This window comes from Pituophis catenifer, unplaced genomic scaffold, assembly GCF_029215685.1.
Source record: "Pituophis catenifer annectens isolate HBS135680 unplaced genomic scaffold, rPitCat1.0.hap2 SCAF_3, whole genome shotgun sequence".
NCBI lineage: Eukaryota > Metazoa > Chordata > Lepidosauria > Squamata > Colubridae > Pituophis > Pituophis catenifer.
In genome coordinates, this window is record NW_027256883.1 from 167,136,300 (window position 1) to 167,160,072 (window position 23,773).

Sequence of the window (23,773 nt, forward strand, 5' to 3'; positions counted from 1 at the left end):
TCCTTTTCCGGAAACTTTCCGAAACCCCGGAACCTGGATAGAAGACAGCGAAGAGTGGAAGAAGGCGGCCTTTAGAAGGTGGCATACAGGCTGCGGGGCCGGGAGCTGTAGAGAGGCCCGGTGCATGGCGGTCAGGCGGCGGACTCGGCCCTCCACAGGTCGGTGCCGATAGGGAGGCGGGGATGAGGAAAGATGCACAGCCCTGGCTATTGGGGAGGGGGTTGTTGGTGGATTCCTTTTCCCTTCTCTTCCTCCTTTTTGAATCCGTTCTTCTTTTTGAATTTTGGAAGAGGAAGAAAAGAGATCCTCTTTAGGAGCGCGGGTGCTTTGCGCTGCGCGACCTTTCACTTTGAGATCCATTCTTGGGGTTTGTTTGGGTTTTTTTTCCCCCCCTTGCGTTTCAAAGCTCTGCCAAGTCCGGTTTCCAGAGCTTGTAATCGGCGTGCACAAATCGGAGTGGAATTGCCTTGAGTGGGAGGGGAAGCTGCATCTGTTGTGTTTTTGCCTGCGGGAGTAGAGCCGGTGGTTGCCTTCTTAGCCTGTCACCTCGAGCAGAAATGCAGTGGCCTAATCCTTCGACATCAGTGCCCTTCTTTCTCAAAATCTTGAGAAAAGATTTTGCTGGTTGAATCCGTCCAGTCAACCAGAAGAAAACAGTTCTTCACGGAATCCTCTGAAAACTTGTCCAGCAGAGGAAAGTTTTTGGTAGAAACTGTCTGATAGCATCACTTAAGGAAAGCACCTTACATGCTTCTCGGTTCAAATATTAAATCTGGGTTCACACTGAACATGTAAGACAAAATATGGCTGTTGGTGGTAGGTAGTGTGCTTTGCAACTTAATGGGTGAATCTAATCAACCATGGTTAAGGAATGTGTGACTTAGTTTCAGGGCTTCTCAAATATTTTCCTTCCTTACCCAAAATCACTTATCAGAAAGTTAATGTAAATAAAATAAGGTCAAATGTTCCTGTTGTGATTGACCAAACTCATCGACCAAAGAAAAAACACTTTTACTCAATTTTGGATAATTTTCATAGGTTTGGAAAGCACTAGTTTAGGTTTTGTGTGAACATTACCAAACTCTTCCACTTTGGTTCAGGGTTTCAGGGCTATTTTTGGTACATACTTAAAGCTAATAGCCACAGGATGGTGTGCTCCAAATTCCTGTTAATTATTCAGAAATTTCCTTTACATAAATAGTTCTCTCCAAATTCATCTGGTTCCATTTTTTTCTCTTACAGGTCTTATTTTAAAAATGAAAACTTGGATTATTTCTAATGTTTTTGATTTTTATTGCATTTTTAAATTAGAAAGTAAAGATGAAATGATATATTTTAAAAGGCACAATGCTATTGTAGTTGTTCAAACAGAACATGAGAAAAAAAGAATTGATTCCTACATTTAGAGAATTCACTTTTGTATGTGAAAATGAGAAGGATGGCACCTCAGTGATAGATCATATACTTTGAGAGCAGAATTCCTTCCCCACTTTGGGTAAACTGAAAATGTTATCTGAAAGCCTGCTGAGACTCAACCACCCTGCATAGGCAAAAGTGAGCTAAATGGACAAAATAACATAACATAACATAATTGCTAAAAATTACAATGTTATTATTTCTCCCCCCTTTTTTTCAAGGAAACCTGCTTTCTACAATACTAGAAAAATTGTGGAATATGAAAGCCCAACATATAATGCAGGTTTCTTCTAAAAATGGCACAGTTTATATGCTTTGGTTTGCCAATCTATTACTTGAAGTTAAGTGCTTCAAATAATTCATCCAAAGATATTTGATCCCCCAGCCTTCTTACAGAATATCAATTACCCTTAATTTCAATCTTAATAGTATCTGTAGAATTCATCTATGAACTTATTCTTCTGCATAAATCCAGAGCTTTAGTTCTCTAATTTTATGAAATGTCTGGCATATTTGCCCCAATAACTCTTCATCACGTGATAGATTTAGGGACTGACAACACTAATTGTTCTTCTTTTACTTACACAGTACCTCTTGTATATTTATTACTTTTCTTGCTGTGCTCATTAAATTCTTCCTCTGTGCTATGGTATGTGATTTATTTAACTGTTGCATGAAGAAGATTCATTTTTTTGTATCTCCATTTCAGTTGACAGAGCTGGAAAAAATCTTGCTGAAAACCTGGGCAGCTATCACCTCACAGGGTGCTTGTTGTGGGGAAAATAAGAGGAAGTAGTATTAGGTATGCTCATCACCTTGAGCTATTCATAAAGTAATAAAGTATTACTTTATTAATAAATTAATAAAGATGGGATAAGAATCTAATAAATATCAGAATGTAAGCAGAGATAAAAGAGAAAAGTTGGATCCAAATTTTCTGATTTCTAAAACTTTCCACCTCATCCCATTCTAGAATATTTTACATAAAATGTTCATTTGTATGTTGGAAGAAGATAATACCACGCCACTTCTATTTTGGAAACCTGGGACTGGCAATACTTCTCTACTATTTTTGTTAAGTAAATATGCATACCTGCCATTGTGTTATTAAACGTGATGAAAGGCAGTCATAAACTTGATTTTGAAACTAAAGAAAAAAAAATCTGTTTACATCACTGGAATAGATTGCGAAGAGGCTTGCTTGATAGTTTGGAGAAAACAAGACTGAAGAGAAATAAATATGAAATCACTTTTCATATTCCTGGAGCAACATCATGTGCAAAAAAGGCCTGTCTATCCAGAAAACAAAGCAAAAGTATTAAGTAACAGGAAATAAGATTCCAGATGAATTCCCAGTGTAGTTTAACAGTAGAACCAACTATCAATGGAAAGTGTAAAATCTTTGCTGGATGTGTTTAATAGAGGCCAGATAGCCATTACTTAAGGATGTTTCAATTTAGGCTTGTTGGTCTAATTGGCTTTTTCCAAGTTTACCTTTCTATGCCAAAGATACTTTCTATAAAAATTATTCAGACTCTGAATTTTTCTCTCTGCAGGTTTAAAAAGAAGTACATGTAGTCCTCGACTTACAACAGTTCATTTAGTGATTGTTCAAAGTTACAACAGCACTGAAAAAAGTGAGTTATGACCATTTTTCATACATACGATCATTACAGCATCCCCATGGTCACATGATCAAAATCCAGATGCTTGGCAGGTAGTTCATATTTATTATGGTTGCAGTGTGCCAGGGTCACTTTTTGTAACCTTCTGACAAAGTCAATGGAGAATCCAGATTGACTTAACAGCCATGTTATTGATTTAATAAATGCAATAACTCACTTAATAACTGTGGTAGGAAAAGTTATAAAAATCATATAAATAAAATAAAATTATAAAAGTTATAAAACTCACTTACCAAATGTTTCATTAAGCAACGTAAATTTTGCGCTCAGTTGTGATCGTAACTTGAGGACTATCTGTAAAGCATAGGCTTAGGACAAGCTACCTTTATGCCTGGGTTGCTTAAGATTCAGCTTGGTGATCTGTGAAAGTTCTTTACTTGTTATAAAGCATGAAACCCCGATTGGCCATGTAAGGTAAGATATCTTTACTTTTCTCATCTTGGTTTTTTTCAAATATGTTATATCTCAGGGAAATCTGCCTAACAGAGAAAAGATTCTGGTTACAGTTACATATACATTTATTTTAATTTACTTTTTAAATCCCTACTTACCACTAAAAGTTATATATGGTACTTACTATTCTAGTAAGAGTAGTTCTGTGCAATAAAAGAAGACTCATCTTCTCCAGTATCTAACGTTGGCTGCCAGTGTATTCTGAGGAATACAACAGTGGGGCAAAAAGACAACAGTTCTTTTGTTGTTGTTTGTTGCATAGCAAAGGTGCATTGCTGTTTCCATTTGATTGGTCTTGTTAATCCTTTCTAATGACTTTCGCCCAAGTTTATACTTATGCTTAGCAGTAAGTGGGAACAAGAAATGCACATACAAATATGCATACCTTTTCATTTTTATTATAGCTGTATCAGTGGGAACAACTTTCAGTGTTGAATACATGACTAAGGAGCTGCTACCAGAACAAAATGGAGAGCTTGAGTCTACAGGCGATGACCCTTTCTGATGGGACAACAGCCTATGTTCAGCAGGATGCAGGTGGTGAGTCAGTTGAAGGCTGTGACAGCTGTGGTCAGTGAGACTGGAACAAAGCAGAAACCCTAGGATCTAAGCCTGTGATGGCGAACCTATGGCACGTGTGGCCAAAGTGGCACACAAAAGCCATTTTGCCCGGCACGCACCACCTTGCCTGTTTGTCTTCCAGATTTCTGGCATGCATGCGCATGTGACAATTAGCTGTCCTTCGTGCGCGCAGCAGTGCCAAAAACCAGTGCATGCATGCGCACTGGCCAGCTGATCATCAGGCGCGCATGTACGCTAGGACCCGGAAGTTCAACTTTTCCGGAGCGCAGCCGCAACGAGGGCACGTGTGCGCGCATGACATTTTTGAGTGACCTTTTCGGCACTCGGTCTGAAAAGGTTCGCCATCACTGATCTAAGCATTACACACAAGGGAGAGTGAAAGGCAATGTAACTTGGATAAATATTTCATTAAATATATGTGCTTTATGTGTATTAAATTTTAATAGTACAGGTAGTCCTCAACCTTCAAACTTAATGGAATCTGCCTATTATAATCCTAAATGATGACGGCCATTAACCAAGATAGCCTCTCTTAACAACCCCCATTCCTGCTCTCCCTATGCACTAGCCATATAAGCACATGGGTCATTAAGTGGAGCACAGGGTGCCTCAGGGCTGGAAAGAGGCCTAACAGAATCCCAGGACTACCAGGCCCAGGCCTCTCCCACCTCCTGTGTTCCAGTTCCTATCCCGAGGGTTCTCCACAGCCCTTGGGTCTGCTTCCTCTCCCCTGGGTCTCTGTAGGGCTTGGGCTTCCTCCCCATCCCCTAATACATAAGAAATTTTCTAACATGCTTTTCAATCTACCAAGGAAAAAAATAATTTCACTCCTGTGTTTAAACTATTATAAGTTTTAATAACTGATTGCAAATGTACCTGGCACAAGAGTACATTTTTATATATTTTAAGTGGTATCAGGGTCTTCTTTACCTACTTCCTTATAATGGAAAAATATATTTATTGATAAAGATAAATGCAGAAAACAAGAATTCTACTAATGCTGCCTCTGAATTTAGTATCCTGGATCCCATATGTAAATAATGATAATATGTTTCAGAAGAAATAATTCTAACATAAGATTCTAGTTCATGTTCCTTAATAAGAAGTTTTAATGGCTATGTAGCTAAGAATTTTAATCTTGCTTCCTAGAAAATTGACAAGTGTTTCAAAATTCTTATTTCAGAAGAGAAATTAGTTGAAGGACAAGTGATTGAACTTGAAGATGGATCCACAGCTTTTTTCCAAGAAGTAACGCTGCAGAAAGGTGAAGTAAAATTGCTGATGTACCTCTTGTAGTCTCTTTAAAGCAATATAAGGAACTTGTGGCCTTACTAAAATTGTTATACTAGGATTGCTGGAAACTAATTCAGCATCATCAGGAGTTCCATAGGTGTCTCGTCCCTGCTTTAAATTCCAATCTGGCTCCTACCAGCACCTTTTGAAACACTAGCAGAACCAATACTGTAGGTTTTCAAGCTGAGCAAATTTGAGGGAGTTTGGAAATTAAGATGGGCATGGAATGCAGCATCTCTAGAATGCAGCGCAGTAAAAGTAACATAATTGCTCAACTATTCCCACCAATCATCAATATCGGTATTCCTTACGGGCGGTTGGTCACACTGATTTATTGTTTTAGAAGTTCTCATTTTATCTTTTTAGAAATTTGTATTTAAACAAAACAAAAGGTAGCAGGCTACAAGGAAAACACCAGCATTGACTTTATTTCTAAGAAACAAAAGTGAATATTAAAGCATTCTTAGGAGATAGAAGTGGTGAGTGGGTACAACTGTGTATGTATATGCTTAGGAAAAAAGAGACAATGATAAGCAGACACATGGGGAGTAATTTAGGGACCTAACAGGAATGGTGAGGAAGAGGTTCATCAGTTTGTGCTTTAAGTGGCTAGCCATGCCCTCCATGGCAACTATTTAATGAAAATGCTATTAGTTTCAAAATTCTAGATGTATCTCCTAGCTAAAGTAGCTAGAGATACCAGTTATGCTCTCTGCATATCTACCTACCTACCTACTTACCTACCTACCTATCATGTTTCTAGACTGTTCATCTCCCTTGAGGGGTTCTGGGAGGTGTAATATAGTTGCTTTATATGTATTTAGAATTGGCATCTAATGCTATAGAGGTATATAGGTAGTCTTCAGTTAATGATAGAAATTGGAATCAGAATTTCTATTGCTAAGATATGCAGTTGTAAAGCATGATGCTATATGGCTTCATCACTTAGTGATGGCACTCCCAACACACCATGTTGCTATAATTAAACAAGAATCTTGGGTTGTTAAGGGAGTCCCAGATGGCTTGCAAGCGGGCAGGTAAGGGGCAGTGCAGGTGTGGTAGGGGTGGGGGTGGCTTCTAGATGTGGGAAGGTGCAAACAAATTACCAGAGTAGCTTGCTGACTTCCTTGCCAACGTCCCACTTCCCCCCTTGTGGAAGCTGGAAGGGAAGGTTGCAGATAGCAATCATGTGACTATGGGATGCTGCAACTATTATAAGTGCGAGCCAGTTGCCAAATGCCCAGATTGCCATCACAAAATTGTGGGGGCATTGGGACAGGCAGAACTTTGAGGACCAGACATAAGTAGATGTCGTTCAGTGCTGTTGTAACTTTCAACCGTCGCTGAACGAGTGGTTGTTAAATAAGGAGTACCTATATAGTGTAGGAATTAAAAAGTAATGTACTTGGGACTGCCAGGATGGAGGTAGGGTAGTTTAAAAATCACCTGGAAAAGTAGCTTCTGATTACATACAGAGGAGTCTTTTTGAATGTCCTCTTTGCACTAAAAAGAACAAACAATGCCTTGCACTTGCTGGTGCTTTTGTTTCTACATCTAAACAAATTTAGAGTCAGAGTCAGAGAAAGAGAATAATTTTCACTCGGTTCATTTAATTCAGTGTTAGAATGACTATGTTGCACTTCTCCATTCATATTATTATTAAAATATTTTTTTAAATATACCTAGGGCTGAATTGACTAAGAGGGTATACTTCAAAACAAAAGAAGTGAACAGTGATGGGGATTCTTAATCTTGTTAAGTTTTGCTTGTGTTGTGTTGCATGAAAAAACTGGGCAAGTTGATTTCTTTGAGATCACTTATGTGCCTGTATATATTCGGATTCAATCTATAGAATCGATCACATTTGAAGATGGTCAGCCTGTTGCACTGGAAGATGGAACCATGGCTTTTATACATCACACTCCCAAAGGTAGCTCTTAATCTTTGACTTTTGTTTTCAAAAAATTATCCATAAAAAGCAGAAGGATTATAGATGTCATTGTATGTTGCTTTTTCAAAAAAAAAAAAAAAAAAGACACGCTCCTGGATAAAACATTTATTTGTGTTGGTTACTTTTGTTCTAGATCTTCTGGGTAGCCTACACCAGTAGTAAGATGTTTTATCTTGTACTGCACTCTCTTCTCTCAGAATTTTTTCTTGATCACTGAAAAACCACAATTTGGTTGGTAAATTATAGGTAAACCATGATTTGAATTAACCAGGAAGTTGAGAGATGAAAGGGAGAGTGCATGGCCTCTTTATTTGTTTTGGTTCTGTGGTTTGGAAGATTGGGAATATGGAATATGGTGTCATTTTTTCCTAATCCATTTTTTACGGCCATAAATGATAAAGTACTCATCTATTGAAAAAAAACCCGGTACTATTCTTCAATTGCTTCTCAACCAAATCACGAATGGATAGAATAGTTCCAGATGGTCTGTTCCATCAAAGCAACACAGTCTTTTGATTCCATCCGTCTTTGATTGTGAATTGCAAGATCTTTTGCTATGTAACATTTGAGTTCTAAAGTATAGATTTTACTATTGATGGCCTTAACCCTTAGATTTTATTAGCTGTAAATGATCAAGGGACAAATATGTAGTGATTAGAGCTGACCTGTGATATTACAGTGTTTGTGGTCCACTTCAGAGGGTTTTGACCCCAACACCTTGGAGGCCATTCAGCTGGAAGATGGATCCACAGCTTTCATACACCGTCCTGTTCCCACAACAATGGATGGCACCATCCTGGCAGTGCAAGAAGATGTGGGGCTGGAGGAATTGGCAGTAGGAAAGAAAGATGATGCTTTTGATTTAGATACTGGTACCACTCTGAAGGATTACGCCAGCAAGGTGAGAATATTCTGCTTTTCTATGAAGATTTTAAAGCATAACATGATTCAGAGAATTACATTTTTTAGGTGTCTACAGCATGGTCCATCACTACAAAAAAAAGCTGTTGTGAGCTGTAAGGATAAACCCTGCCATCTGAAGTCAGGACTTCGATAGCTAATTAGAACAATATGTGTTTGTACTGATGAGAACTTTGTGCATGTATCTGTATATATATTGACTGCTTTGCTAACTTGTACAATTGGATGCTCAAGTGCCAGTTCAGCTATGATATTATAGGTACCATTTGGATGGGAAAGACTTTATCTCATCATCTACTGCTATGAATTCAATGTTTTGTTGTAAAATCAGAAAGAGATATGCAAAAACTTTAAATATGAAATGAAATGAAATGGCATAGGTACAATAGCCTCGTGAACACATGTAATAAACAAAGAAGCTTATTTATTGTACATATTGACTTGCAATTCAACAGATACTATTTATCTTTCCAAGGCATAGTGTCAGTATGTAGCTGCACATTGTGACAGTGTGTAGTGCACACAGGTCTTCTGGGCATTTACTTGATATTTTTTTCTCAACCAGAGGCTACCCTTCAATCTTTTAGGTCCATTTAGGAGACTGTCTAAAGAGTGCTCCCATAATTAGGGGGAGAAATGAGGATTTATTTATAAAATTTTGACTCAACATTACTGATAATATCTAAGTTCTCCTCCCCCAAATCTTTACATCTGTAAGTGGCATCATTTAGAACCAGATTGCCTATTATTATTTTGCTTTTATGCTTTTTAAAAATTATCTTTATTTTAATTTTTCTATTCACTGTTTTTAAGTATTGTTGACTTTATTGTGATGATTTCATTTAATTCTTCACATTTCCTTTTGAAGTCATACTGGATTTATGTGAGAGAAAAATAGAATAAAAATCTAATAAAATTAAAGGAAATCTTTCTGAAAGTGGAAAACCATTTATTTCCTTATGTTGGAACATGTTCAAAGCAATAACAGCTTAATATTACGACATGCAGTTGCCTGTTAGCATTGCCAAATATGTAGTGTATATATTGTTATTCTAAGACAGGGTTTCCCAGCCTGACCAACTTCCAGTGGTATGGAATTTAATTCTAGTGTTGCTTAGCCAGTACAGCTTTTTTTTTGAAAATTCACAAAAATGAAGTCTGCCAATATGGAAATTTCCCAGGATACATGGTTATAGAATGCAAGATGATGGTAGAAATTGTTATGACACTGATTTTACAGAGGAGAGTTATTAGTGATATGGGTTGGGGAACTAAGCCTGAGAGAGAAGGACTCCATAAGATGGCCTGATAAATTGATGAGACTGGCAAACTACGAGTCATAGACTTTGCAGCAGGCAGTTTAATTCTTGAACACTTTTCAGGTTTTCTGGCTCAACTTCAGCAAAAGCTCCCTAGCATGCCTAGATAAGAATCATTATCATATACAGGTAATCCTTGATTTACAACAGTCCGTTTACTGACCGTTCAAAGTTACAACAGCACTGAAAAATGTGACTTGTGACTGTTTTCACAGTTAGGACCTTTATGGCATCCCCATGATCATGTGATCAAAATTCAGATGCTTGGCAACTGGTTCATACTTAAAACCATTGCTGTGTCCCAAGGTTGTAAAATGAGGCAAAATTCAGTTAACAAATGTCTCACTTAATGACAGAAATTTTGAGTTCAATTGTGGTTGTAAGTCGAGGAGTACCTGTACAAGATGTACACTTTATCTGTACATGTTATCCCTTTATTTAAACCTAGACTTTTTATTTTAACCTAAACCCTCACTTCCCTGCATTATATTTATTTATTCAGTTTCTATATCCGTCCAACTCAACCAAATGATTCTTCCATTCCAACTCCATTCCAGAAGTTCAGAAGACAACCTTCATTCAAAACTGTTATGCCCTTCCCCCTTTTCTTATTTTTACAGAAATAGAACTCTTTCTTCTTGTTGTATTCATTAATTTATGCTTTATACCATTTGCTCCTCTTGTATTTTAAGTTACTTTCATCTGCTCTGGCCATCACCAGATTGGCCCATAGATATTGATTAGGTTATCCAGATCTAAAGCAATAAAGGTACTTTGGAGCATGTTAGCTATACCATTAATGTCTCCTTAGAAGAGGGTCTTACAACAGTCATTTAGTCCCAGGAAATCACACATTTGAGTTAAAGAACTGTAGTACCCCAACACAACCTGCTTAATGTCAACTTCTTAACGATAACTACTCATATCATCATGGTGTTGGACAGTCAAAGTCTTCTTGCAACATTTTTTAGCAAAATAGAGAAGATGTGCATTAGCTTACTAACCTTGGTCATACCATACCTATGCCATATGCAATTCCCTGCTAATGGAAAGAATATTTCCATTTTTAGTATCTTTATGCAGCGTGCGAGCAATACAAAGCTCAATTTGACCGAAAGCATTTTCATTCTATTATATATTTCGTTCTATATAATTCACCCCTTACTACTCTAGTCAGAATGGCAAACACAATACAATCTATTGTGTTCGGAAAAAATCACAAGATAAATAATAGACTTCATCAAGAGTGAGTTGAAGAACATCCCAAACTGAATATCCTCCCCTTCAGAAAATGTATGACTCCATCAAAAGTCAGACAGGCAACAACATTTGGGTCAGCTTTATGCATTATTCACAACATGTTTCTTTTATCTTAATTTTGATTATCAGCCTGCTTAGAAAATTGTGTACAGTACACTGGTTAGCTGATTATTGAGCAAGAATTTGGGGAGCTATATTCCCCAAAGATATTAATAAAGGTATTAATAAATATTGTGTATAACAATAGTATAATGAATATTATTGAATATTGTACATAACATGCACTAATACTGAACTATTTTATTTTTTTTTAATTTGATTTATATGCCGCCCTTCTCCGGAGACTCAGGGCGGCTTACAGTGCGTTAAGCAATAGCCTTCATACTTTTGTATATTTATACAAAGTCAGCTTATTGCCCCCACAAACTGGGTCCTCATTTAACCTACCTTAGAAAGGATGGAAGGCTGAGTCAACCTTGAGCCTTGGAGAGATTCGAACCAGCAGTAAATTGCAGGCAGCTGTGTTAATAACAGGGTGCTTTAAACCACTGTAGTACCAAGGCTCTTGGTACTATACTATAAGTGCAGTTTGCTTTTAGAGAATCTACAAAATTACTCATGATTTGACATGATGTGCAGATCAAGCCACTACAGCTTGTACAACCAATTATAGTTTAAAATCTTGGGTTACAATTATGTGTGAACGCAGCTTCCCAATTATAAAATAGCATAGAGAAAGACCTACCTCAAGGAAAAGATGGAAGATAACTTTGTACACACACATTCTCATTAGAATAAAAAATAAGTATGAAATTCTTATTTCTTCTTGCCTTTCTACAAAAATGGCTTAAAATAAAATTTTAAAATCCAGGTCTACCTACTTTAGACATTGCAAGCATCATTCGGGTTTTGATTTTTTTTTCCTTTCTTAGCAAGACTTCCAGAAGGAAGAAGTGCAGAGCACTGGAAATGGACCAAGAACTCCTGACAAAGCTTATTGTTGTAGACATAGTGGGTGTAGTCGCCTCTTTACTACATCCCACCATTTGAAGGTAATAGTTCTTTGTCTCCCCACAATTCACCCGAAATACATTATGGCACTACTAGAGAAACTTATCTAACAGGAAATCATGAACGTCATCACCAATAGGACACATAAGCCTGCAGTTTATCTGATAATGTTGAGGGGAGAGACAGGAAATAAGTGGTTGAAGACAGCTATAAACTTTTGCTAAAGGCTTGCTCTTAGTTTACTTAGTAGAATACATTTGATGTAAAGCATCAGTAGGATTACAAGTTATTTGTCCACTTTCTACATTAATTTTACTTGAAAATACTTAGCCTTTCAATGTATTTATTGAATTTATTTTTTACAATTCAAGGTTGTGTACTTAATGCTCTCTGCTATTTTTCTCACAATAACCTTGTGGGGTGGGCTGGGCTAAGAGAGAATGATTGGCCCAAAGTCACCTAGCCAGCTTCAATATCCAAAGGAGGACTAAAACTCATGGTCTCCTAGTTCCTTTCCAGCACCATAACCACTGCATCAGGTGGTCTCAAACTGGTTTTTTTTAATGTATTTCAATATTTGTAATTTTAAAAATAAATGTAAACCTTGCTAATTGAGCTCTGTCCTTGCTTTATAATACCTAGTTGAACAAAACTATTTTCAGAACATTTTACAATATTTAAAGCCAGTTTGATGTAGTGGTTTTACATGTAAAGCCAGTTGGATCTTGAGTTCTAGTCCCACCTTAGACACAAAACCAACTGGGTGACCTGAGCCAATCACTTTCTCTCAGCCCTGGGAAGGAGGCAATGGCAAACCACTTCTGAAAAAGTACTTTCTCATCTTCTTACTAAGAAAACTGCAGGAACTTGTCCAGACAGTTGCTGAAAATCAGAGACGATTGAAAGGAAAAAAAAAATACAACTTTATATTATGTGCAAATGCTCCTTGGATTTTGAAAACATTACATTTTATGTAATATTATATTCTACTCTCATTTCAGACTGACTGAAATAGAAATTAGCAAGCTGGGTTGAATTTAATGGAATTGATTTAAACTAGCAAATATTAAAATACACATATCTTATGTATTTATTTATAGTATGGACTCCTTAAATCCTTCCCATCCATGTTGAAACTTTAAAAGTAGAAATTCGTTGTTGCAAGGAAAACCAAAAAGTCAAACACCATAACAGAATAGAACTGAAGAACTACTTCTGATAGCACTATATGAGTGCCAGCCTCTTCTGTTCTCACTGGCCTAAGACTAGGCTTTTTCCTTTGTTTTGCTGAAGGTTCATGAGCGTGTCCATACAGGCGATCGTCCATACCAGTGTGATTTTGAAAGCTGTGGGAAAACTTTTGCTACAGGTAAGGTATTTACTGTGAAGCCTTTAGAAAATCAACATTGAAATTGTGTTGCTCTGATAGAATTACTCATGACTGAGAATGAAGATATACTTTAGAAATCCACAGATCATACTGAGAACTATAAAGAGTCATGAAAAAAGTATAAATTCAAGCTAAAGCTGTAGCTCTGATTATCTTTATCTTCAGAGCTACATAGTTACAGTTTTAGGTTGCTATGCTTTGGGCGCTGCTTTGTGATTGTGCTTAGAACACAAGTTTTACCCTGACAGGATACAGTCTAAAGAGCCATATGAGAACCCACACTGGTGAGAAGCCATACAAGTGCCAAGAAGATTTATGTACCAAAGCCTTCAAGACTTCTGGAGATCTCCAGAAACATATCCGAACACATACTGGTATGTCCTGTGGGCATTATTGTTTTAATTTAGGGTTAGCAGAATCTGAAGTTTTGGAAGAACATAAAGACGCTATAAAAATGTACAAATAAAGTAGCTGTATTATTACTGATGATGTTATTTACTTTAATTCTTTAAATCTTACATTTTTTCAAAGTATATACTTACAATGTTCCCTGCCCTCTTGCATCTCAGCTGATTCCCAGATTTAAAGTAAATGTGTGAGGAGCAAAAAACTTAGAACTTAGGATGAGGCAGATGGAGAGATGGTAGTGGCATTGGGGCTTGTCTTTAGTAAATAATTGAAGAGGGATTATATGGGGGCTAATCTTCCCATCAGTCTGCTCTGGCTATAGGCTGTGCACCAATGTTCTACATCATTCATTCATTCATTTACTACAATTTCTATGCAGTTTCACTTCCAGAAATTCTGAGTGAATAGCTGATCCCAAACAAGGTGGCACTTAGAATAGAGAATATAAAAAATCTCTGTGAAGATGTCAGTAGTTTCTAAAGATGGCCCCACTAATCACATTCATTCTGTAAAATAAGACACCAATGGTCAAATGTTCTTTGACCTTGGTGGTTAACAGTGAGGCACTGTTTGAGTTATAGTTTTCTAAGAATAATACTTTGACAGTCTAAATTGTTCAGCTAATCTAGGTTCATGTGCATTTTAATATTTGGCTGTGCAAAATTAAACTAAAAATATAGTAAGATCAAAGATGATTGCCAGACAAAAAGATATACCACTTATAAGTTAGTCCTCAACTTATAACCATTAGTTTATCAACCAAACAGAGTTACAGAGGCACTGAAAAAGATAACGTATGATCAGTCTTTGCACTTATAACTGTCATAGCATCTCCACAGTCACATGATCAAAATTTGGGTGGTTGGCAACCAACATGCATTTACTATGGTTTGCAGCATGCTAGGTGATGTGATTGCCATCTGTGAGGCTCACATCACTCAGCCATTTGCGACCTCAGCTGGATTCTGACAAGGAAAGTCAATGGGGGAAGCTGGAGTCACCTAACAGCTGTGGCAAAAAAGGTCCATAAAATTGAATGTGACTCACTTAAAAAGTACCTTGTTTAGGAACAGAAATTCTGGTCCCAATAGTGGTTTTAAGTCAAGGACTAACTGTAGTATGTTATGCTTGAAAGAGGAAATAAAATAATCTTATCTTGAATTTTCTATGGCTTTTAATGATTAACTAAGGATTCTTCTATCTGGTCTCCCCATCAAGGTGAGCGGCCTTTCCGGTGCCCTTTTGAAGGCTGTGGCCGCTCTTTCACCACCTCCAATATACGCAAGGTCCATATACGAACACACACAGGAGAGCGACCATATATGTGCTCAGAGCCCAACTGTGGAAGGGGTTTCACTAGTGCCACCAACTACAAAAATCACATGAGAATCCATACAGGTAAACTTTAAACTCTCTTGATTTTTGTCTACTTTACTTGTGGGTTTGTTTGTGTGGTTTTTTTTTTTTTTTTTTTGCTGGTTATGCTTTTGAACTGTGTTAGTTACATATTGTTTTCTTTGTTATATTGTGAGCCACTCAGTTATTTGCAGTTGGGTAGGGTCAGCCAACATAAATCGCTCCAAGGACTCATTTATAGATTCAGCACATAAAGAATGATGCTGTTCTTGTTCATCCTGTGAGATGACCACAAAAAACAATAGAATGTTAAATTAATAAAGTACAGCTGTTGGAGATGGATCTGACTCTTTTTTCCTTGACCACTTAAAGCAGGGGTCTCCAACCTTGGCAACTTAGCAAAGCTGGCTAAGTAATTCTGGGAACTAAAGTCCAGAAGTCTTAAAGTTGCCAAGGTTGGAGACCCCTGGCTTACAGTAAATATAGCTATATTGAAGTTCACAGGGTGAAGTGAAAGACTGGAATCAAAACTTTCTCTCCTAAAGTGCTGCTGGACCTGATTCTTACTTTGAAATTACAACTTGATAATTTTTACTTCCAGTACCTTTGTTACTGAACACCTTACTCTAACCTCAGTGTGCAAGACAAGACACTTTCACTTTTCTACAGATGAAAAGGTCAAAATGCAAAAGTTTAAATAATTTCAACAATGCTGTAAGAAGATCACAAGGAAATTCAAAGGAGAAAAGACCCTGAACAGAGCCTGAAGCATCAATAAAGGCTGAAAGCAAACCCCCATTCTAAACTTACTGTATACAAAGATAAAGAAAATAAGACTTAGCACAGCACTGAAAAGTTAAGTCTGGAAGTTAGTTTAAACTCCTAGTTATGTGCTACATATTTCAGCAGGATTCCTGAAGCAAAGGTCCTCTGCTTCCTTTCCAGGAGTTCTCCAGCTGTTTGGTGATTTCAGATTTTCTTCAGAGGCTGCAAGGAATTGTCCTTTTCTGACAGACTTCTTCCTTTGTTCCTTAAAAAGCAAAATGTTTTCTAAATCTAGCCAGAAAATGGGCTAGAATAATCTGACTTGTATGTAACAAACAGCCATCTCTCACTTATAGAGTTTGGATTATAAATCTGCAGTCTAGCATGTAGATTACATTCACAATAATCCTAAAATGCAATCTCATGTATGTTTACTTGGAAAGCAATCCCATTATGTTAAATTGGTATTATTCCAGCAGTAACTTCAACCTTTAGGATGTGAATCCGTGAATAAAAAGTTGATTTTGCTGTGAATATTAATTCTGTTCCAGGAGAGAAGCCGTATGCATGCATGGTACCAGGCTGTGGAAAATGCTTCACAGAATATTCCAGTCTCTACAAACACCACGTAGTTCACACACATTGCAAACCATATACTTGCAACACCTGTGGCAAAACCTATCGGCAAACTTCTACTTTGGCAATGCATAAACGTACCGTGCACGGGGAACTGGAGGCCATGGATGACAGCGAGCAAGCTCTCTATGAACATCAGATGGAAGGTGAGTAAACAGATCAGGTTGCCTTGTAATACTTGCAATCCTCCAATTTGCTGGCGTACAGCTTTGTTTTCACTTTGTGCTCAATTTTCTCTGCTACAAAGCCATTTGAATGCTCTTTCTTAGTTGGCTTCTTCCACCAATTCTTCTTTCTTTGTTCTCTCAGATACCATAGTGAATAACAACAGGCCTCCATTGAAACATCAATGTATTGTTTCTATGAAGATGGAAGATGACGTGCAGGAAGATTCCATGTCATCGGCAGCAGCTCTTGTTTCTCAGGATGGCGTAGAGCAAGTATGAAGGACAATGGGAGGAGGTATTCTTGGGCTAGGGGTATCCAAGGCAGATCAGTGGAAACAATTGCAATAGGGGATTATTCTCCCAGAATTTTCTAATTCTAAGTATTTCATCACCTTATCTGCCTACAACTAGCACATAACTTTTTATTAATCTTAGCTTTAGTAGCAGGCACGTTAAGGATTTTGTGGCATCTTAAATGAAAGCTGAGAGGAAATGATTGGATTGCATTTTTAGTACAAATTAGAGGACTTGTTAAAACATTTTGATTTACCATGAACTAAAGCTATATTCTGGTACAAATGCTATGGCTGTGGTTATCACTGTTGGAACGGAGATACATCTTATATCTTGAAAATATTTTGCTTGGACATAGTATCAGAAAGAAATCTTTTAAATGTAGCTGTTATAACCGTGTGATGTTTTTCAGCTCAGAATAGTAACTTCTGGGACACCAGTATCTCAAGATTCATTCAAAGCCTGTCTATGATCAGCACTTGGCAGTGCTAGCAACAGCTAATGGTACTCATGTTGCTGTTCAGGTAGACACATACTATTTGAAGTTCCTATCTCAATCATGGATAGTATATCAAAAAACCTAAATGTAAAATAGTTATGCATTAAGTATTTTACTTAATATTTAAGTATTAACAACCATGATCTTTTAATAATGTATTGAGAATGTAATGCTTTCATTATTAAGTCACAAGGTGACTTAGTATTAGCTGCTATCTAAAATATGGATATATCATGAATTACCCTAAAACTTCTATTAGGTAACAACATGTTTACATTTCCAGGCTCAACTAAATTTATAAGTCAAGGAATACTTGCATATTCAGCTATATTTGATATTGCTTTTAATATGAAGCAGATCAAGTCTTGACAAATGTAAAAAGATCCAAGCAGGAGGACACATTCCATCCACTGTGTCTCTCTAGTATTTCAAGGATAACATCTTTGTGCAAGAGGGCTCTCTCTGATCTTCCTTTTAGCACATGAAAAGATTAAATGCTTAATTTGGCTTGATAAAAGCAAACTGATAGTTCATTTAAATTTTTGAATAGAAAGCTACCTAAAAGGCATAATTATAATTAATTATTTGATAATTAGTACAATGATTTTGCTTCAGCTATTAATTCCTGCACAAAAATATTCTATTATTTTCGCTTGGTGAGAAGTGAATCAACTTAATAACTCTTTGAAGCAAACAGTATAGCGACAGATCTAGGTGGCAGATTTTTGGAGCTAAGCATACTCCAAAAGCTGTTAAAACGATTACTTGAGAGTTCAAATATTTACAGAACTAATCACAGTTCTAAGAACGTAATATTTAAGCCACAATATTATTGCAAATGAGGCTTTGGTTTTAAGGAGGCATTATCTGGTTTCAAAAAGGACTGCAGTATTAGGAAGATAGCATGGGATATTTAGAGGAGGTCTCAGGACTTTCATCTGTAAATTGGTTAGATCCCTGGAGTTTACCTGAATTCAGATTTTTAGTGGGACATGAGCCAGTGGTGCAATGCATCTGCTGAAAAGGCAAATGGCATTTTTGGGTTGTATTATCAGGAGCACAGATTTCAAATCCTAGGAAATTATTATATTCCCCCTGCTCTGTGTTTGGAATTATGCATCTAGTTCTGGGCACAAGATACTGACCCACTGGTTCAAATTCAGAGGAAAACTACCAAGATAACAAAGGAATTGGAATCCAAGTTCAGTAAGGAAGGTTTAAGGAATTGAGAATCTTTAACATGCAGAAGAAAAGACTTATGGGTCTTCAGATATTTATACTTCATAGCTTAGGAGGGCAGCACATCAAACAATAGATTAAAGCTTCAGAGAAGTAGATTCAGGTTAATATTATGAAGAATTTCCTGAAGATAAGACAGTGAACCAGTGGAGTAAGTTGCTAAGGGCATAAAGGTGGCTATAAGACCTCAGAGGTCCCTTCAAAATCAGGATTCTATAAAATCCCATATAGTAAAGTTCACTGGGTTGGCTTTACCCATATTCTAAACATGCTTGCCAACCGGGTTCACACGTCATGTTAAGCCATGATACGTTCAATAAATTACAGTCGGCTGGGTATATATAGAACATAGCCATTTTATCTGAGAATGATGAAATTGAGTTTCCATACACTAAAAGACATTAGAATGGGTAAACTGATTTGCATATAGGCATGCAAAATATTATTAAAACTGAATGATACATCTATATATTATGTTCCTCAAATATATCTTTTTATAGTATTTTCCCACTCTGCACTTTTTATATTTCCACATAATTCAGTATGTTTTTTTCTTTGCTTCCTCCTTCTCTTCTACTTCTGCATATAAGCGTTCCAATAATAACCACTAATAAACAGCAGCTCTTGTCGGTTTAAACAATTTATATAAAGCAAAGCCAGTACCTGTTAATTTGACATTCAGTGCTTTTGCTTTAAAATAAATTTAGCGCACTTGGTCCTTTTTTGTCATATTCCTTTCTACCAAAACCAAGCTGCTTCCACATCCCTACTTTATCTTAGAGCCAGTTCACACCACAGACTAACACTAGGACAGGGTAGAAGCCTACAGCTAAATTTATCTTTTTGAAGAAAATGCCAGCTCATTTGAAAAAGGCAAATGGTTCTTATTGCATTGCAGGACTGATGAAAAAAGGAGTCAATCACCACTCCCATCCTTCCTTTAAGATAGTTATTCTTTTAAAACAAAATAAATTGCAGCAACTATATTAGGCGATCATTGCTATATGAAGGCGTTATTTGCTTCTGGTGTGTTTTGCCTCTTACCTTATGTATTATATAAATTCTTTGAGCGGATATATTTTACAAGAACCCGTCTGAGCAACACTTTTGAATGGTCTCATGCATTTATCTACTCACTACATACAATTCTATTAAATGGAATATATTTGAATATATAGATCTGAAAGTCACTTTTTGCTTCACCTGTTCATCATCTGGCCTTCTCAACCAAGCAACTCCCAGATGCAGTTTTTGAATACTAAAAAGTGCAAAGAGATAGTTGAAAGCATTATTGGCCCATATTTCACACTTTTCTGAGGGTAGTACAAGAGTGTTGTACAAATTACTTTGAAAATTGAGAGAGATTTCAAAGCAAAAATTACAGAATCAAATATCAGAAATCATTTTTCTTCCTTAACTCATTCCTGCTTGTATTCTTTATCACTCCTCCAACTGCCGGTTCAAACCAATTTGAATGTTTGAAAATCATGTGCTATCATTTTCTTTTCTAGTTGGAAATGCAACAGATCCTGGAAAGTACAATCAACATGACAACTACAGCAGTTCACCAAGAAGCTGCAACTTTGAAAACAGCTACATTGAAAAATGGATGTTGAGATTTTATCTTCAACACTTGAAGAAAGAGTGAAGAGCTATGTAGAAACAAAAGTCATTGGACAGACAACAGATTCTACAGGGGCCTGCAGTAGTCAGATGACGGGGAACTAAATGCCCATTGGACCTGGAGAGAATTTTTAAGAATTGTTCACTGCTAGTCAGTAGATATTGATAACTGACAAGAACAGATGATGAAGCAACATTTTTGCCTGACACTTTTTAAACAAATGGACCTGTGATAAGATTTAAGAAATCAACTCATCTGTGATAGGGTTTGTCTTATCATTTGGATCTTTTTCATTTCTGGTACATATTAATGAAATGACCACTTTTGGATTAGAAAACATTTAAAATTGGACTTTTATTGGATTTCAGCAACAAGAACTTTTATCATTTCAGAATGTTATAATGTATGTGTTTAGCGGTGAATGTCTAGAAAGGGATCTCAGCTACTCCATATCCTAGAGCAGTGTTTCTCAATTCAGCAATTTTAAGATGGGTGGACTTCAACTCTCAGAATGCTAGGAGTTGAAGTCTACACATCTTAAAGTTGCCAAGGTTGAGAAACACTGTTCTAGAGAAGTATCAATATAAAAGCAATGAAGTGTCCTCTAGATAGGAATATCAGTGGAAGTTCCAAGATATATGGCTATGGGGACAAGCAATAGCATTATGGAAGTTTTCCTTGCCCCCCTACACCTCCTAATATACCAGAGTTACCTCTAAATCTTAGCAAGAGTCTAAATTGATGGGTAAAAATCTACACCGAACTTGGAGGTATATTAAATTGGTTCTGTGTAATGTTTTATTTTCTTTCACCCTGAAGAGATAATAGAAGGTTTGGATATGTATTTAATAAAAAATTGAAATTGTTTTTCTATTTTCAATACTGGTAACAGCTTCAGCTTTACCATTCTATTCCTCTTTTAGTCCCATATAGTTAATTTATTTGGAAAATTAAGTATATATTTTCCAGCCCCCAGGAATCCTTAGAAGATCAGGAGGGGATTTTAAACTTGTTCCTACCACTAGTGATTAATATAAAAAAATTTCCTTGTTGCTAATTAATAGTCAAGAAGCAGTAATTTTTTTATCAAGAATTGTGGTGGTGGTAGAGAAAAGAGACTTTTCAATATACATCCAATCCTAATGAAAATGGTCATTTCCCAATGGTAATAAGTGTTGTTTGATTATCTATAAAAAGTAGTGAGGTTTTGTGGACCACACAAAATCAGACTACAGATTGCTCACATGTCCCAGACAGGATATGGTATTCTGCCATCAAAATGCATGCTATATAATTGGAAAGAAGAAAACAGTTGTTTCCAGTAAGCTTGCTGGACACAGAAGATTGTTTTAAAAGGATCATCTACTACATTTGCAACAGATGATTTTTTTTTGTATTACTGTCTGCTGTAATTCATGAAATAATATTGTACTGCTATATGGACAATATCTCCTATTCTGCTGTTCAGTTACAAGCTTTGACATGTACAATGCGATTTGACTTTTCGGGAGGACCTCATCTACTTTAGGCTTGTATCCTTGGAAATATTTCACTATACAATTTTGAAACCTTACTCAGCCATTGCCCCTTTCTTTTGTGTTTATACTTGATCCCAGCACTTAATTCCAAAACAATAATGTTACAGTATGTGGTTAAGCTGCAACACTGAAATAGAAATTGGCTTAAGAAAAATGAGTGTTCCTCTTTGTGCACTGATTCTGACAAATCAGAACTTTAATCTCTTTGAGAAGGAGGTCAAAGAATAAAGAGAATTAATGAAGCTGCTGCCAAATCTCAAATCTTATTTTTCTCTCTTCATTCTTTTTTTTGGTAGTAGTCATAACTATCTTCACAACTTTGGAGAAAAAAAATGATAGGTCCGAAATGTACACATTTTTCATTGTCTCGTACTTCTCACAATACCTTTCTTCTTTCCCTTTAAAGGAAAAGTGGAATAGGCACTACTGCTAGGATTTTCAACACCAATTTGACTTTAAGAATTCCCAGATAGCATTCTGCAATACAAACAGTAAATTTGGAAACTGGCACTTAGCTGCTGCAGGGTTAAGAATGGGGACCTATCCTAGGTGAAATGATGAAAAGCAACCAGTGAGGCAGGAACAAATTTGCCAGCAGTGGGCAGTTGATAAATGCTCAGCAACAGACAAATTAGCTGGGTTTTGTTTCTAATGTGAAAATATAAAGATGATCTTTATATATTTAACTGAGCAGTAGTACCTATTAAAAACAAAGGCATGGAACTTATTAAAATGGTTAGAACATTCAATTGTGGATTATTTGGTAAATGAAAACCTTGTAGACAAAATAATATGGTTGCATGAAGTAATATTTTAATCTCAAAAAGAATTAGCTTTTCTACACATATTTCTAGACCTGAAAATGAAAAGTACTTTGCAGGCTAAACTAGTAGTTAATTCTAGGAGATTATTAAAACTTCTTCAGCTTTCTTAGAGACTAAAGGCACAGACAACGTTGCAGTCATTGGAGTCATATTCAAAGCTAAGCTGTAGTTTAAATCCACTGAATTCTTAGGTTGCTTTGCTCTGTCCATCTCTGCCTAGGATTGGGGCTGTGTGACTCAACCTTAAACATAGTTTGCTGAAGTCCAAGACGATAGTATTTGCTAAGCATGAATTGAAATGGGATGCAAAGATTTAACTGGAATGCAATTTTTACACAACATTTTAGAACTGCAAACCAAATTGGAATTTTTGAAAGGTATATAATTTGGAAGATTTAGTTTTTCCCAATGTCTGATTTTTTTTAAAAAAATGAAAGTAGAATATACAGCCTGGACAGAAAAGCTGTATTTTATCCGACATGGTATCGTATATTTCAAGGTGAAAGGCAGAATATAATGCCAATCAATCTTCTCTAAACAGAAAGTGTGAAGGAATTCAATGGAGCTTACTTGTCTTTCCAAAAGTCCTAGTTCACCCTATACCTTAAGCTGAATTTTTAGGAAAAGAGAATTTACCCCATTCATTTTAAGTCAATGATTTAATGTAGTTACAAATTCTGATGTGATTAGAACAAATTGGACTTGTTTTTTTCTTGCTATTCTGATTGCAGTGTGATTAAAATATTAGAAGTGTTATTTTCTTCTATAATTAATAACACTATTAAATATGAAAATATTACAAGCATAAGTGATAAATTTAGTAAAATGCGACTTAAGGAAAAATAGGCCATTGCTAATAAACATTCAAAAAAACTTGCAATTTTTGGAAAAATAGACTTACTTTAATAATGTAATTGAGACATTATCTAGAGGTTTTCTCCCAGCCTGACAAATCATGTTTTGCTGCAGTTACTGATTCAAATAAAAAATATAAATATATTATATGGCGGGAACTCCTTTAAAAGGATTTGTAAGCTCTACCATTAAATAGTTGAGCATACTAAGCATATGGATTTTTAATGTAAATAAATCCTAGCAGTGTGTTTAACAGGATTTACTCCCAATGATTAAGAAGGGTCTAT

At 36.3% G+C, this 23,773-nt stretch overlaps 1 protein-coding gene across 4 annotated transcripts; it reads left to right on the forward strand.

Annotated features, from left to right (window-relative positions):
• The first annotated feature begins 78 nt into the window (after positions 1-78).
• On the forward strand, positions 79-22,049 carry ZNF76 (zinc finger protein 76). Of its 4 annotated transcripts, none has more exons than XM_070939717.1 (14): positions 127-158; positions 2,126-2,218; positions 2,973-3,053; positions 3,959-4,094; positions 5,320-5,400; positions 7,282-7,359; positions 8,079-8,281; positions 11,813-11,932; positions 13,185-13,260; positions 13,530-13,655; positions 14,908-15,087; positions 16,362-16,592; positions 16,756-16,886; positions 20,157-22,049. In XM_070939717.1, the coding sequence occupies exons 4-14, from the start codon at positions 4,022-4,024 to the stop codon at positions 20,259-20,261; spliced, it is 1,404 nt and encodes a 467-aa protein (XP_070795818.1). In that variant the 5' UTR covers positions 127-158; positions 2,126-2,218; positions 2,973-3,053; positions 3,959-4,021; the 3' UTR covers positions 20,262-22,049. The 4 variants fall into 4 exon arrangements, with proteins under 4 accessions (XP_070795821.1, XP_070795818.1, XP_070795819.1 ...); XM_070939718.1 differs by lacking the exon at positions 127-158 and adding an exon at positions 732-791; XM_070939719.1 differs by lacking the exon at positions 127-158 and adding an exon at positions 1,501-1,554.
• Positions 22,050-23,773: the final 1,724 nt, after the last annotated feature.

Excerpts from the sequence above, each read along its gene's own strand:
- ZNF76 (XM_070939720.1), top strand. The coding sequence starts at position 4,022 with ATGGAGAGCTTGAGTCTACAGGCGATGACCCTTTCTGATGGGACAACA. Across the intron at positions 15,088-16,361 it reads TCACATGAGAATCCATACAG|GAGAGAAGCCGTATGCATGC; the intron begins GTAAACTTTAAA and ends ATTCTGTTCCAG. Across the intron at positions 16,887-20,156 it reads CTCAGGATGGCGTAGAGCAA|TTGGAAATGCAACAGATCCT; the intron begins GTATGAAGGACA and ends TTTCTTTTCTAG.